The 17,719-nt window shown below is 37.3% G+C and overlaps 1 protein-coding gene across 9 annotated transcripts in view; it reads left to right on the plus strand.

Annotated features, from left to right (window-relative positions):
* Positions 1-17,719, plus strand: part of COBL (cordon-bleu WH2 repeat protein) — a 211,039-nt gene that overhangs the window by 130,115 nt on the left and 63,205 nt on the right. For all 9 annotated transcript variants that reach the window (XM_055704951.1, XM_055704949.1, XM_055704950.1 and 6 more), the window contains one exon: positions 4,662-4,856. In XM_055704951.1, coding sequence (XP_055560926.1) covers positions 4,662-4,856 — 195 coding nt within the window. The remainder of the gene's footprint in view (positions 1-4,661; positions 4,857-17,719) is intronic.

The raw sequence follows: 17,719 nt of genomic DNA on the forward strand, positions 1-17,719 counted from the left end.
TACTTCTGATCTAAAAACTTCTCAGAAGGAAATTGCATAACAAGACTGGGAGCTCAAATATGTGCGTTTTGGCAAAGAGCTGCGGAAGAAAGGCCTGGCTGTAGCAACCCTACAAGAAAAGAACTTGACATTTTGAAAAATTTTTATTGACCGGTGTCGACAGGGAACAGGAAGTCAAATCACTCTCACAGGCAAGCTGCAGTGTCTTCCTTGCTGACCTTTAAATGCCACTTAATGTCATCAGAAAATCAAGGAAATGCTAATAACAGAGCTTTGGGTAAGAGAGTTATATATGAGGGATGTCTTTTGAGAACAAACAAGCTGACTTCCATTTTTATGCACATCTATTTTTGTAAAATGGAATTCTCACAGCACAGTTATATTTTTTAATAGATTAGTCATGCATTATTTTATTAATATTAACAGTAGATTTTTCAGGAGTGTCCATGAGATACCAGAGCTTCTTTTCATTCTTGAAAAGGGAGTAGTTTACAAAAGATAGGTAATTGCATTCTGGGTTGATGACTTTGGAACACAGACTGGCCTCTGCTTTAGGCTCTTCTTAATCTAGCTTGTGTTGATTTAAGCAGGCTATGGACTTTGGTAGGCTTGTAGCAAGTTGAGTTCCCAGTGTCTTTTGAAAACGGGACTAGTATGCTTGAGTCACCAGGTTACTCTGAGCTGGCCATACTTCTGTGTTTTTAACAGCCCCTCTTTGCCCTTCCAAAAAGATTTAGAAACGTAAATTTCAGCCAGAAGGACTAGTAGGAAAAAATCCTAAAATTAAACTGCTTAAGAAAGCATCTTGTCACATTAGGAAAAAAGAAAGTTCCTTAGATTTCAGAAGTTTAATGGGAGGGAAAAAAACTAGCTGGCAAGCATAACATGAAACAATGTATCCATGAAACTTGATGGCACCATATGTAGGTACTGCAGCTGTTTCCTGCCTCCTTCCAACATCTACTTCATGGACTTAAAATGGACTGTAGTCCATGGTTGTGGTTCAATACGTGTTCAAGACCCTTGCTCAACTGGAGTGTAACTTGACTGTCTTGACTGCTGATACATGCTGGTGTATCTGTGTTCATGCTGGGTTTGCTTTGGTTTAGTATGGGGGGCGAGGGGGGAGAAAACTTTCTTTTTTCTTGCTAGTTTGCGTTACTTAATTGCTGTTTGAACTGCTAGCAAGTGCTTAAACAGTAGTTAAAAAGTGCAAGTTGGGAGACATTTTTAAAAGCTCTTTATATAATACATTGCCATGAATTTTCTTTTTCTGCCATGGTTTTTCTTCCCCCACCCCTTCTGGTTTTTGTCAATGCAGTTACAAAGTGCATGAATTGTAGGAACTGATTTTGATTCTGAGCAGAACGTTCATCTAACCTGTTTGAAACAGATGATAAGGTTTGACTATTTTAGCCAGTTACATTGGCTGCAATACTTGAGCTTGGCTTTCCTGTCACTTATGCTGCTGTAACTTGAGTAATTCCACTGAAATCAATCCATTGACAATAAATTAAAACAACAAGAAATGGATGGTGGTTTGGGTAAGTGGCATGTACATATCAGGTCCCTGGAAAGTTTGCTTAATTAACGTATGTTTATAGTGGCTTTACTAACCTGCCTAGAAACCAAACCTCCAAAATCCATTAATTTGGAAAGAAGCTGTACTGCATCTAACACAACAAAAATATAAAAGCAGGGTAAGGCGTTGTCTGTCTAGATTAGTTTTACAACAAAAGATGAGTCATGCCAAAAATCCTTGTGTCAGTGATTTGTGCCCAACATTTTTTTTTCTTCTCTTAAAGCTACTGGAAAGGGCTACACACAGGGAGAGCTTGAAGGTCTGTCTCCAGTTAGACAAAGGTCTCATTGCTGAATGATGGGTCTTTCAAAATACATTGAAGTTGTCCTCATTCCATTCCACTGTAAGCCTTAGTGAGTTTTTATTTTAGGGGAAGAGTCTTAACATGAGATTCTTGAAATGCTCACTCAGTAAATAATGGGGCTTGATATGAAGGTTGGACTTGGAAAGGAAATATAGATGACTTTCCAAGGTTTTTATTTTTCTTTCATTAAAGAATTGTTATTATAAACTATACTGTCATATAAGTATTACTTTTTTTCCCCTGTATCTTCTGTTAGGAAATCCAATATTAAAAAAAAAAAAAAGAAAAGCTTTAAGATTTTCAGTTGTTCATCACTGTATTTCTTCACAGTTATCTGTTGCCTGGAAGAGGATTCTGTTAGCTCTTCAGCTACAAAACCTTGAGGTAGAATTGAATAGGTTATTAATGTAAAACTGGATACATTCAATTTTCTTACTGATACCCTGTGTTTGTAATGCTGGGAGGGAAATCTTGGGCATTTTTCATGATTTGTTTACATCTTTAAATATCTTAACAAAGTTTCTCAACCTTTTTAAAATAGTAAGGAAAGTGAAAGAATTAAAAGTCACAAAATCATACCTGTAGAGTACACTTTCAAATTATTTTGTTCAGTTGTTTTATAAGTGTGTGAAAAGAGGAAACTATTTCATGCTGTGAACTGTGTCATTTCTTTAGGAGTAAACAAATTTTACTTGATAGAACCAGGTACAATATGCACTGAGAATTACTTAAAATTTGTAAGTCACACATGAGATCGTTATTTTTTTCCACTGCCCAAGATACAGGGCCAAGAAAAGAGTGTATTTCTTTATAAGATCAGGCCTAATCTTTTAACCCCACCTTCCACTTCAAGTTTTCTTTATTTGCTAAAAACATGAAAAAGCTATTGATGCTATTCAGTTCAGAGAAATTGGCGATGAAAAAGATGTGGCAAATACTGCTTTAATCCTTCAGTAAAACTCCAGACAATTAGAGAAGACTGTAGACCATGCTCTTTTTGGGCTAAATATACTATTCTAAGATAAAGTCTGCTGTGTAGTGTACAACATGAAAGATGACAAAAGCATCTAGCTTGTAGTTTTAAGTCACCAATAGTTATCACATGCATAGTAAATGCAGGACAAGACAAAGTCTCTTTGCTATCTACATTTAGCATTTTCAGTTGCTCTCACAGGAATCTATAGTAACTGAGCTTTACCAGGCACTCAGGGACATGCATCTTTTTGCATAGCTGTATTTTTTAGCTCTTTATGCTTTATCAGTGCTTCTTCAAAAGTCCTAAAATCAAATGAATTGTGATTTTGAGCTTGCTGCCCCATGTTTTTAATTTTTACTGATGATTGTACCTGGCACTTATGGAAAGGAATTACCACGCCACGTCATGATTGAAATTCATTGCAAGTTACACTCCTATGGAAATCCAGATATTCGCTACAATGAGGAGGCAGCCATACAGTTAAGGCAAAGCATTTTCCAGCCCTTTGCAGACTGGAGAACTCAGGTTCAAAGAACTCCTTCTTTTATTTGGAAAGTGATGAGATTTTTGGTAAACTCTAGTTTCCTGACAGTACATATTCTGTAAGTTTTGGACAAAATCCTGCCTGAGAGCTTGATGTCTTCGATGGGTGAGTTTTGCAAGTGCAGTAGCATGTTCTGTTGTGGTAAGAACAGTATTTTGAATCATGGTCATCAGCCTGTGCTTCCAGAACAGGTATCATGCTCCAACTCATGGTGAATTTGTATCAGTGGTGATTTCACAGAAGCTGTTTCTGAGAAGTGACCATCTTATAACTTAATTAAAAAGTAAAATCTTCCAATTTGATATGGAAACTTCTCTTAAAAATAGAAAAAGGTGGCTCACAGGTTTTGAAGGAAAAGTTTTTGCAAGATCTTTATTAACAGCTTCAAATAACAAATTATGTTGAAATTAAGTGTCAAAACTGAATTAAAAATGCACATTTCAAGCAATCCTGTTTCCTAGTCTTTTCTATTTGTAGATTTACTACTATATGACTGCGTATATTTTTGTTTGTATATTAATACAAAAATGTATTAAAGCCTTGATCTGAAATAAGTGAAATTTTTCCATTGATTTTATTAAGTTTTCAATGAGAAATAAAGTAATTTTTAACATTAAGCAATTACGAAATAGTTTGCTTCAGCTTCTGCTTTCATCTGGGCCTGTTAAAATCCAGAGTCGTGCCTGTCAGTAGGACTTCTTTTGACAAGGTTAAATGTTTGTTCTGAGTAGATTGTAAATTATGCTTCATTATGCATGTAAACTGGAAATAGTTTGGTGGTACTGGAGTTTCTTTTATGTGAATCTGCAGAGAAGAATCAGGTAAGTCAGGCAGATTGATAGTAAAGTAGGTAAACCTGGGACACAGACATCATGTGTTTAAGGTAGTGTTCTCATTTGAGAGTAAGTCTTGCTTTCAGAAATGCGTATTACTTGTAATTTATATCGAACTGTAAATGCATTTGGGTAACTGTAATTACGTGTCTTGATGAAACTTGTATTTTAAATAGCAAGCAGCAGTAGTGTTACCATCAATACTACTGTTAAACTGTAGTAGGTGCTCTTCAAGCTTTGTTTCAGTTGACCTTTAGAAGTTTCCAAAAGTTACAGTTTGCAATTCAACAAGTTTGGCAGAGGAACATGCAAGATTATTCATATCATTGTTTAAATGGTAACCAGATGTGTGTTGTTTTTCTTCTTTCTTTCCCATTGTTTTTTAAAAGTTATGTTAATCCAAGATGTTTATCCATTTACAGGGGTTTTCCACAGCACCAAATTCCCCTTCGGTGAATTCTCGTTCCAGTAGCCTGGGTCCATCACTGTCCCTTGGTAACATCTCAGGAATGACAGCAAACCCAGAAGTGAAAAAGCGCAGAGCACCTCCTCCACCAGTTGTGACACCTGTGTTGCAGAACGTGGAGATGAGTGGACAAGAAAAGACAGCAGCACAGGTAACGGTGACACCACAGAATAATCTTCTTTGCTTAATTTACTGGCTACCATCAATTCATTCATCAGAGCTAAAGTCATTTACTTATACTTTGGTTAGCCATTAACTACAGCTCACCAAAACTCTTGATCTTACAAAATAAAAGTATCAACTGTCTTGTAGTTTTCTACATATTTACTGAGCTTTCTTCAGTCTGCCTCAAGCTTTCTCCCATGTCAAGAAATCGTTCTAAATCAGAAAAGTTTTGTGAGGCATTATGCTAAAAGAAGGATGGTGAAGTAAAAGTAAGGCAGAAAAGCTGGAAATTGTATAGGGTAACTAGGTATCCTTGTTGCTAGGGCAGTCCTGGAGAACGAGAGATAGTTCTAGTGATTGACTAAATCTTTGGTGTGCTGTTTTGCCCAGATACTTGTCAGACTGTCGTCTACATCCCTATTTCCAGTGCTGCTGTGGGATACCAAAAGGCCTACTCTGCTTTCTGAGTTGTGCCATGTGACATTTTAGAGCACTGCTGTGTCTTTGCTTTTAGAAAAGGTTGCTGTTCTGCAGTATGGTTATCAAGAATTAGAAAGGGGGGGGGGGGGGGGGGGCGGGGGGGAACCTGAGGACCTAACCCATTGAAAAGAATAAAGGAGAAAGGAAATTGTTTTTGTTTTTATAGTGACATTCAGGTATGTATGTTAATAAACATGCACAAACACATTAAGGCTTCTGGTTCCACCATCAACAAAAAGTATTACATTCTAAACGTAAACTGTAAAAGTCAGTGTGTAAACCTGTATATGGACACCACATAAGAATGCAAGGAACTGGTATCTTCAAAGTTGTGTCATGTGGACTGACTCTTACCTACTTAGGGCTTGTCACCTCTACATCAAACTGAACTTTGGAAAGCAAACTGTATTAGTGCAGAGTGGGAATCTTTGAGTTCAGTATAGTGGAGGAGGAGTCAGAGTCATCAGTCTAGTGCTCAGTCTATGTCACTCCAGCACCTTCTCCATCAAAGCATAGTGTAAGCAAAGTTGATGCATGTTCTTGGTAAAGGATTATGGAATCTTATTTTCCCATTCTTAGGATATCTAAAAGTGTGATTGCTGGAATCTGGTGGTCTGTCATCTTTCAAAATCGGAATAGGTGCCTTTTGAAATAGCAGTCATTCGTAGACACAGCTGAAGAGAAACAATGTTTTCTTGCAACATTTGGTACACTTTATTTTTTAAAATTTCCTTTTGAAATTCCCCTACTGTAATGATGAGTTCTCCAAAGTTAAACATTTAATGTGTTTAAGATAAATAGATCTTTTCATACAAAAATACTATGGCATTATAACCCTTAAGTTTATACAAGTAGGGTAATGACAGGCTATATTATTCTGCCATTCTCTTAGGCTTATGTCCCTGCAGTGTGGCGCTGAGATTTTAAATTGTTCTACACAAAACTACTGAAAAACTAAACGTTCTTTAAACATGTTAACATTTCTATTTTCAGCATTGTTCAAATAGATTAAAGTGCTGGTTTTCTGAAGCCATTGGGAGAAAAGCATTTATTTTATTTATCACAAGTAGCATACGGTACAGTGTCAATTTACAAATTCTCTTAGTTTAAAGGAAATGCTATTTTGAAGAATTCTCATCTGATGAAAATTGCATCGGAGGATTTTCCATGATGAAGTTAATTTTGGGGCAATAGAAATGTCTTGTGTAGCTGACAAAGCCAATGAAGGGCACAGCAGATTAAGAGCACAGTTGCTAGAGTCTGGCTGCATTTGTTGGGTAAAGGACATCTTTCTGACAATGGGGTTGCATAGCTCGTAATATATAAAACAGTTATGGTGTGCTTCTGGAGCTCCTGGTCTGAAGGTTGCTAACAGGCTGCCCTGTAGTTCGAACAAGAATGTGTGGAGTACAGTTGAAATGAAGCACAGGTTTCATGAAACAGTCAAAAACTGAGGGAAGAGATTAATTACTCAGTATTACGTGGCAAGGTAGCAACAAAGATACTGTTTATAAGAAAACCCAAACAGTTCTGTTTCATCTGCATGCAGACTGTCCAGTTTGCTGTGAAAATAAAGTAAAAAATCTCAGTGTAAGTTTATTTCTTTAGTTTATGGGAAAGAATTAACACTGATCTTTTTTTTTCAGGGAAGGACGTCAATTCCTTATTAATGGACTTCCTTCCATAAAAAGATAAGATGTTTGTTTAGAAAACTTTATTTATGTGCAACTGTTACTAACAGGAAGATCCTGCAAAAGGGGAACATGTTTATTTCCAGTGAAGCTAACACATTAATAGAAAATGAGAAAGGTGGTATTCTGAGCTTTCAGAAGGTTTTTTATTTAACTATCTGGTTCCGTGAAGTTGTGTAGAAAAGCAAATACTGTAGCGTTTATGAATACATGTAGTTTGATTTTCCAACCCAATAAGCCCGATATTTTTAACCCATTGTTAAGCTCCAGGGCATTCAATTTTCTTTTACAGCACAGATGATTCTTTAGAAATGTATATATATACACATATATCATCTCCCTGCCTGGTGGTTGCAATCAGAAATTTCCATGTCTATGAAGACTGGAGTGTTTTAATTTATGCTTTAAATTTAGATTTTCTCCACTTGCTTTTCTGGATAGGTTGATTAGTGCAATATAATTTTACCATATTGCAGCTTTTGTTTCTGTGGGGTTTGACAGCAATTTACCTCCTTCAGGGTAAGGTTCTTGCAGTAACTTTTAATTACTTTTTCATGCAGCATCATTTGTTTTCCATGTCTATTTGAAGTTCCCTCTGTAACTGTTTTAAATATCCTATAGAAAATACTAATTTCTGTTCAGAGGACAACTGAGCAATGTTTCAGAGTGTGCTGAACATGCACTAAGTTCGCAAAGGAAAGCAGAGTCAAAGAAAAGTGTCTACAGACATCTTCCCTGGAGAGTTCCCCCCTCTTTTTTTAAACATCTTCCAAGTGACGCTACTTAGAATAATGAGAAGTCACTTGAAAAAAATATTCTTCAAAAGACTATGGTATGGTAACATTTCCAGTGTGAAATACAGAATGTTTTAATTAGAAATACAGGACGCTTTAGAAGCAAGGAGGTCCCCGCCTTTCTTAATTTGCAACATGAAGCCTACAGCAGCCAGAGAGTAGAGCAGAACAGTGTAGGGGTGAGCAACAGCTGAAACCTCTTTGCAGACAATCCCTGTTCTCTGTCACAGCAGTTCAGATGATGCGCTAGCAGAATTTGGGGCCACCTTACAGTAGTCATAGCGTAAACTAGGTGCCTGCCCCAAAAGGCATGCACATATATGAGAAAACCTGTATGAGCATGTATTGTAGATAGAGCACGCAGAGAAAAGCCACAGCTGAAGTCTGACAGAATTAAGCGTATCTCCTCAGAGGCTTCTTCTGTGACCTCTTTAAAAGAAAAAGAAGTGTGTTTGGATCATTTCCTGGCAGAACAGTCAAACTGAGTATTTGAGTCTTCTGGAGGTCAAGAGTATTGTGCACTGGCAAATTAGTTTATGGGAATAATTAATTTTTGTTGTTGTTGTTGGCATTTTTTTTAGCATGTATGCAGAAATACAGAAATTGGAATGAAGGGGGATGATAGTGAAGGCCCCAGGGACTTTCTGTAAGAGCCTTGTCTGTGAGATGGAGTGGTTTATTCAGAATAAAATCATGAGGCTTTTTGGAGACAACATCATCATTTGGAGACAACATCAGAAGAGGGCTCTTCAGTGCCTTCATCTGTGTAATAGCTCTGATGTAAACTCCAGAAGCTAGGAATGCAACTTGCAGACTGTGATAAGGAGCTGTGGACTGTTTCAGCTGCTGTGATTTTCAGATCAGCAGCACTTTCATACAAGATGTAGGCGTAACCATCTGGGATTTGTTATTAGCCGCTCAAATTCCTGTACTAATAGAAGAACAGGGCGATATAAGAGACAATATTATAACATTTGTTTCATAGATTTTAATCTTAGTCGTCATATGGCAAGACTGTGTGTTTAAATAAAAATTGTATCATTGCTTTTAGCACAGGTGAGGAACTGGCCTCACACTTTCAGAAGGTTCCATTATAAACCAGCACAATTTTCAGGTTTATTTCCATGTTTATATAGTTTTCTGGAGGTTACTGTAAACAAACTAATGTATGGCATACTGTGGGTTTTTCTGTGCTTCTTACATTCCTCTCCATTTAGATCTCAAACTTGGGTTGCCAAGGACAGTTGTTGACTCCCCATTCTTGGTCAAGGCCATACCTTTAGAGCAGACTACTTGCCCCCAGTGTTTTAGCAAGGCTGATGTTTTCTCACCAAGAATAATAGTCATTGTAGAGGCTTGCTCACATGAATAAAAAGGAATATTGCAGCAGAGTCACAGGCTTACAAAATTCATTGCTGGCAGGTTTTTTTCTCCCTACCTCCAGTTTATTTTTGACCATTTTTATGCCTAAATGATAAGTTCAATTTTAAGAGAGTCATTTTAACATGAACAAATATAAATGAGACTTTCATACCTTTCCTGGAGAAAATAAGTTACTCACACTAAATATTTGCCAAATTTCTTGTTTATATATAGGAGATACTTTCAGTATTTTCTGTATGTCTTATTGAATGGAAGGAAATTAGAGATGTGGAAATGGAGAGGAAGTGTAATTTTTGCCATCTTAGTTGATGATTTTCTAATACTGACCACCACGTAGCGTTTTCTCCTTTTTTCCTTTTTTTCCCTTTGCAAGTGTTTCTGTACTCCTCTTGGAGACAGCAGCTTCCTGCGACGTATGTTCCCCTGTTCCAGTACATACTGCACTTGAAAGAGTTACAGTTCTGCTGGCTATCCATTGGTAGGAGTGCTGTGGAGCTGACAGGACGCTGGATTAGGCATCCTAGCCATTAGGCAATCCTAGAATTTTCATGCCTTTGGTAGGGATGCCTTTCTCGCAGCAGAATTTGTGTTACGGTACTATTCATTGTCCTTTTATACATAAACCAATATACATAGAACACACCAGTGACTGAAAGCTTAAGTCTCCTCTGGCTGATCCAGCATATTAAGAGTATGTCAAAAGGAGGAAATACTGTCATGAGATGTCCTGCTGAAAGCCATTGAATTTGTGCCCATCTGCTGGCAGCCCTGAAATACTTCAAATGACATTGCAAGTGAGCACAGCATATAGTGAAAACGTACCTGAAATTCATTCAACCAGCAAGAACCAAAGAATAATGTTCAAGTAGTAAAAATAAAGGACAGGCAGTGAAGGAAGTGTATGAATAAAATTATATTGAAACCATAATTAACATACTAAATTTGTTCAAAGTGTTATTAAAGCATAGAATCACCCAAATGTACAGAATAAGTCACTGAATTTGCAGTCCTGAAATTTCCCATGTGTATATGTGTATGCTACAGGCATGGACTTGGAAGCCACTTGGTAATATGACTCATTATCTTCCTTGGAAGTAAAATATATTTTAAAACAAGAGGCCAAGATTTTTGGAAAGAGCTCAGCTGTCTGTAATTAGGAAGCTGGGTTTGTAGCTGGATGTCTTCTGAACTTCTAAAATGTCAGAAGCTACGTCTGGTTGCTCAGCAACTCAGTATCTGGCCACTGTGATTTTAATATATTATTTTTCAGTATGCCACCTTCTGTTGCAAAAGGAGTTTAAATTGAGACATAATATAAAAATTCAAGCAAAGCAAGTATTTCTTCCACTAAAGTCCCCCCAGCACAGCAGGTTTTTATCAACAGACGTCTGTCTGGCATGTTTGCACAAAGTGATTACCACTCTTCCACCTTATTTCTTCATAATCTAATGCCACAGGTTTGTGGTTAGCTGACTGCAAGGGTGATCTTGATTGGTGTGAAATCACACTGTTACTGCTGTTCTCAGGTTTTCAAAATGACTTATATCCCTGTGGCTCCAAATTAAGCACTAAAGGAATGAATACAGACCCTGTAGAACAGTGTAGCATAAGATAGGTTCCTAGGATGTACAGCTGTGTCAGTAAGCATGCCATCAGTAGAGCTCTCCATTTGTGTGTCCTGTGAGTTAAAGTTACTTGAATCTGCTTTGTCCCTGGGTGTTTTGGATAAGTCTGGCATTTCAAATAATACTCCTGCAGTTGGCTTTCTTTCTGAGAAGCAGTTCAGTGCTTAGAAAAAAACCTGTGTTTGTGAGGCTGACAGCCTTTTTTCCTCGCAAATTTTCTTGGACTGTCAGAAGCATCATTTTTTCAGAGATGCATGGTACCAGCAGGCACTGCAATTGTAGGAACGTTGAGGGACCGAAGAATCACAGCTAGATGAGAACATCTACCACAGTTACCTACAGAACTGAGATTTATCATGTGTAGGTGTCTAAAACCTGCTTGATTAACATCTGCTGTAATCATCTTTAGAAGCAGTGTACTCTTACCAGCTTACTGTCTTCTACCCCTTCCTTTATGCATCTGCTGTAATTCATTATTGTGAACACTCCGCTCTGGTCAGAGACCTGTGTCCCAAGAGGAAAAGTTTCAAATTGCTTTCGTTTTACCTACTTGGTTGATCCTACTTTTGTAGAAATTACTGTAGTCATACTTGGAAGAAAGGTTCTTCGTTTTTCATACTGCAGCAGAATACCCTTAAGCTGTAGGTATTTTCTTCCCTTTTACCTTAATCTTTTTTTCTGTAATTTCTCTATAAAGTGAAAGGTAAAGCAGTTCATGGTGGAGACCATCTGACAGTTGTATTTTGTTTTAATAAGGAGCCCAGAATTCAGCACAAAGGGTGGATGGACTCAGATTAGTTATCTCCCTTTCATAGGTTACACCTAAGCCAGAAATGTCTTCTAGAAGTCAACAAGATATGAGTGCATGTTTTTTTTAATCATCTTTCAGAGAGGAAGGGAGGTTTCTTTTGACTCAGAGGTCTTCTGGGTGAGGTCTTCTCAACCTTTCTCTTATGACACATTTCCTTTCTCCCTTAAGTGTTCTGTGAATGTTATTTTTGTTTTGCTTTGTTTTGTGTTTTTTTTTTTTCTGTGAAGCCTCCAGAAGTCTCCTTTGAGAATAACAGATACTTTTTTCACATTCTGAGGAAGGATGCATTGAATCAGTTTCTGCTGTAGGAAAATGCTGTTTTTCAAAATGTGTCTTTTACTTCTACAAAATACTGCATCTTCTAGGTCACTTCTTAGGTTTTGTGAGTTCCCAGAGGATATGAAAGCAGGACTTGTTCTGAAGGGAGAGGGAGAACACTTGACTGAATTCTTAATTTTTAAAAAATATTAATTAAAAGCTATTAAATGACTGTGTTTGTACACTTTTTGGGTTTGTTCTGGTTTGGTTTCCTTTTTGTGCATGAAGAAGGCCTGAAATGTGAATGGTGCTATTATTTTTAATAGTTTTTGTTAACTGAAGATTTCATGAGGGTTAGCTGTGATTTTCTCCAGTTTTGGTGGCAGACTTGTCAGAATTCTCAAGCAATGTATGGTATCTTTTGATAGCGTTTTTGTGATGAGGGCCAGGGATATTGAATCGTTATTAAAGATGCTTTTGTGCAGAATGTTGTTCAGGTGCCCAAGTTATGTAAGCTTTAAAGAAGAAACATGGTTTGTTTTTTGGGTTTTTTTGCAGAAAGTTAGTAGGTAGTCAAGAATCTGTGAGATGGCCTTTCATGGTTTAAGAATAAGCCTAATACTAATACCCAGAGTTCTTGAGATGGTAGATAGGTAGTACAGCTGCTAAGAAAAGTTAAGTCATACTCTCTTCCTAGTTTTTGTATTAGAGTTTGGATATTAGGTGCTATAGTGCACACTGTACTGCTGTACAATGCCAGATTAAGAGACTGGGGATTTCTTACACAATTGGCATGAGGCCATTTTACCTTTTGATAAGGTGTGTTAATACAGGTAGATAGATAAATAATTAATAGATAAATGCATTCAAAATGGAGATTGTATCTATTTCTCTGTATTTCACATCAAATTCATGTAGTGATTGCTTATTTTGGATATACTAGGCTATAAATACTGCATAGTAATTATGAAACTTTCCATTAGGCTTGTAGTATGCATCTCTCTCTTTGGGGCTTTTATTCCAGTCATTTTGTCTGAAATTGTTTTTAGAAAGTTATTTGCTTCATTTATGCATTTCTATAGTTGAGAGTTTGTGGGTATGATGGGGTCTTTTTCCTTTGCTCCTAAAGACATAAAAAAATCATTTGTTTTGCTACACATGACATAAACACTGCCTTACTTTTTGGCCAGAGAGCTGCCTACTCTTCTCCTAGGATGGTAAAACAGTTCAACCATGCTTTACATTTTTCACAGGTTAAAGTTGCCCACATAGGCAGATAATGAACATGAAGCTTGTCCAATAACATAGCTAAGGAATGCACTTTAGGTCCTTTGTCTAAGGAGTGCGCTCTAGATCCTTTGTTGGAGCAGCAGCTGTGCAAAGTATTACCAAGATGATACACAGAGACTGCAGTGCAGTCTGAAATGGAAAAGATTATATAAAGTGACTGTATCTGTACTAAGTCTCTTCTGTGAGAGTCTATTAAGTGTGGAGCAAAGAAGTAGAGAAAATATTGCTTAATAGTATTGCTGAATGCTACTGAAGCCACATTTGAGTTTTCATAAATTCAGAGGAAAAAGTGCAAGTAGAGTTGGTGTTTGCAAAGTATGAGGGAAGCCAAGAAAACTATAAGTCTGCTAATGTGATTTATGTACTAGAAAAAAATCACTGGAAATATAATAGAGAATTTAATTAGTTGGCATCTCTGTGAAGATAATGAATAGGGTAAATGCAGCTTTACTAAAACAAGAACCCTACCTTACAAGTCTCATAGAATGCTCTTGATGCACTCAGCAAACAGGTGGATATGTGTGATCTGGTTGATACAGCTCTGTTACCTCAAAACTTCTACTGAGTTCCCTCATCAGGAATTTCTTAAGGAAACCAAGTCTTCATTCCATAGGGAGGAATGTCATCTTACTTTCACAGTAAAGAAAAGAGGAATCACGGGTTAGGAGTAAATGATCTCTTCAACTAGTGGTTGAATGTGGCAACAGCTTTAGAGTGTTTGAGGATCCACGTTCATCATATTAAAAAGCGACCTGGAAAAAATCAGTAAAGTGACCAGGTTTCTTGCTGGTACTTGAGTTACACAGATAGTAAAGACGAAGACTGACTGTGAAGAGCAACTGTTGAAAGACCTCATGAGATTTAGTGCTGGCAAGGCTTGCAGGTGAAAGCAAGTAAAATTCTGTGTATGTAGGTGTAAAGTGATACACATGAGAAAAGAACACTCTGAATTTTCCCTAACAACTTGTAAAATACTGGACTCTCAACTGGCAGTAACCAGGAAGATCTTAGGATCACAAGACGTGCTTTGAAAAAATGTCAGCTCAAAGCTCAACAGCAATCAAAAAAGCAAATTGGATGCAGAGCATTTTAGGAAAGGAAGAGAGGGTGAAAAGAGAACTTTATTACACCACTGTATTGTGAACTTTATTATGCCATCTTAAATACTACAGTAGTGTTCTGCTTATTTCAGAAGAATATTACAGAATGGGAAGAGACTCATGCTTTGAAGGGCACTGAGGGTGATCAAAGCTGTGGAGTAACTTAATACACAGACAACTGTACAACTTACATAAACCATCATTCTTCATCCTGAAAAAGTGGCATGAAGACTATGGGTAGTTCAATGACTGTTCAACCAGCCATTACAACAGCATTTGAAGCTAGTACGAAATGGGCAAACCACACAAAATGAAAGCATGTGTTTCTTCATGCAAGCAGTAATCTGTGGAACTCCTTGCCAAAGGCGCTGAAAGTTTACATGGGCTCAAGAGAAGACTGAGCAAATGTTGCAAGGATGACAAATCTGTTGCAAATTTTTGAATGCAAAGCATGAGAGGGAGTCCCTGACATGAAGATGGTTGGTGGCTGCAAAAGTATTAGGGAGAAGGTAATATTGAACATACCTTCCCTTTTCTTCTGCTGTCCTCTAGGTGCTTGCCACAGTCTGATACAGGAGCCTGAGCAGAACACTTGATCTAACCCAGTACAGCTATTTTTGGAGAATACTGAAGAGATTTGTACCTAAATGTTTGTCTCATGATCTGATACCACTCCAGGAAAGTCACTGGCAGCGTTCTCAATGACTTCACTAGGTCTCTCGTTCAAAACAGAAACACCTGTCTTCAATTGCTATTCGCAGTCATCACTGTCTTTGGTTTGTGCGCATAAGTGCAAAACTTTACGCTTGTAGAATGAGGCCATAAGTTTTGCCAGTAAAGCATATGAGCAAAGAATTTTCCAGCATGAGCCCTACAACTTTCCTGGTATACCTGTTACAACTTAGTACTGTAACTGTAGTATCTAAGAGCCCTACAGGACTCTGAAGGTCATATTTGCAGCCCCCAGTGGGCTGTATCTCAAAATACTGGGATGCAGGTATGCAACCCAAATTACAAGTAGCTGGGAGCTGTATGGATGATGTCCAGTGCGCTTCACTGACATGTGTCTTTCACTGGCAAAATAAAAAGCAGCATGAAAGACTTGATCCCATTCCATTTTAAATCTGTATCAGATCCAGGTGCATGCCAGATATCCTGTAGACAGGAACTGTTGGGACACTACTGTCTTCTGTAGTGATGGGGCTGTTTGCTTAGCAGATTATGATATTTCTACCTTTCAGGATATAGTAAAATTTATCTTTCAAGGCGTGCTGCTATCCTGGATCTTGCTCAAAGAATCAGGCAATATTTCTTTAGGAAGAGTGCATTAGAGTGGAGCTTTTTTTAATGACTTTCAGTTAATTGCCTTGTGTTGAAAAAGCCATGTACAAAGTGATGCCCTTCACAGACATGAAATTCTGTGATGATACACATTATAGAAGCATTTGTCTTTGTAAGTGGTCATAAACCTGAAAAGTTTTATCTATTTAATATTTCCACTGAAGCAGAACCTGGCTAATGCTATCCTATTGCGGAGTCCATTATCAAGATGTACTGGAACCAATTAACAGAAAGAAAAGTGAGTAGTAAAAGAGGTCTGTCGTCCTTATAATGCTCTATGCCACAGTAAATGACTAAGAAATTAGAACACAGAACAATTAATTTCCAATTTAAAACAATTAATTTCCAATTTGAAGGTGCTTTTTCCCTAAAGAGCTTTAAACATCACATTAAGTTAGCTGAATGAGAAGTATCCAGACTTACTCATGTCTGACAAAACAATGCTCAGATGACAAACATGAAACCAGCCAACAGAACATCAGATGATGTTTGCTGTGCGGTCTGGATGCTTAGTTTAGCTGAACAAATACACTCTAGTTTGGATAAATGATGCAGGCCCAAATTAAAAGAAAAGAGAAAAGTGCAGTGGTGGCTGAAGGCTGAATGCTGTCACATAAAGCATCAAATTTAGGAAGGCTGAAAAAAAGCTGCTAGTGAAAGGGAGTAACTGGTACTTCTTTTTATGAGAAAAACAGCTGTAAAAATTAATTATGGTATATGCACACTTAAATGTTAATTTTTTTTAAGTAGTTACTGAAGGCTACAGCTAGATTATACATGCACCACAGTAACTACTTCCTCAATATCTTCAGAGTATTAGTTAAGAGTATGTTATATTTTAATATTATATTACAGGATTTTCTTCTCTGTACATCTGAAGAACCCATCCTCTTTATAGCTCCTAATGCTCAACTTTGTGTTGCTGCACATTTATTTACTAGCAGTATGTGTCCCATTTTAAAAATGAAATTTCAGGAAGCACTGTAATAACTGTAGGCAACTTTTTTTTTTTTTTCATTTTTTAGGCAACCAGCTTACTTCCCAAGAGTTTTTGTCTGCTCTCCCCCTTTTTTTTTAATTTGTATTTAATATAATTATTTTACAACTCTTTTGTCCCATAACTTTAAATAAAGTGTCCCAGTGTGATGAATTAATTGAAGGGAATCTTAGCTTCTCAGTCATGAAGTGATTAAGTGCTGTCAGTTATATTTTTTTTTTGAAGGTTGGCCAGTATGAACGAGGATGTTAGTGCAAAATTTCAGTAGAAGTTTTTAAGTTAGCCAGAAGGTGCAGCCTCCCAGAAGCACAAGGGGAAGTAAGACTGCTTTTACAATGGCCCGTTGAGAATCTGTTCCTACTCTGATAAAGTTCATGGTCAATTAATAAGTTTTGCTCCAGAAGAACTTAAAATGTTATTCTTCTTTAAAATTGTGTTGTTTTGTGAAAGGAGAATACCGCTTCTTTAGCGTGGGGAAAAAAACTGCTGCTTCATAAGAGGAGTCCACTGTGTGGCTTTATTGCATGTTTAGAAAGAATTTTTTTGCAACTTTGTCCAGAAAATAGTAGCAATGTCAGTTCAGTAGTGATTTAAATTGCTTACCTGCTTTAACTGAAGGCTGGAGTGCATGAAGTCCTGAGTGTCTCACACTTTGATTTGGATAGGCTGTTACTGCAGATGGGTGGGAGGATGTATTTGCAAAGTTTTGTAAGATTCCGCCATGGTCTGCTTTCTTCTTTTCTCTGCAAAGTAGTCCAGTCCTGCACTCTAACCTGGGTAGATACAACCACTGAATTGACATTGAAGTCATACTCACCTGGTGATTCTTAATATGTGTACAAGAACCCAAGCAAGATGAGCTTTTAGTGTCTTTATTTTACCATTTAACATACATCACATGATAATCATGCAAAAATACGACATCTGTTTGACACGAGAGCTTCTGATTTAAGATAGCGTCAATAAAATGGATCTTTTCTTTCTTTTTTTTTTTGCAAGAAAACATATTTTTGAAGCACTGAGTCTTCGAATTACATACAAGAAGAATTATTGGAATAGTCTTTTTGCCAACATCAATA

This window comes from Falco cherrug, chromosome 3 (genome assembly GCF_023634085.1).
Source record: "Falco cherrug isolate bFalChe1 chromosome 3, bFalChe1.pri, whole genome shotgun sequence".
NCBI classification, from domain to species: Eukaryota; Metazoa; Chordata; class Aves; order Falconiformes; family Falconidae; genus Falco; species Falco cherrug.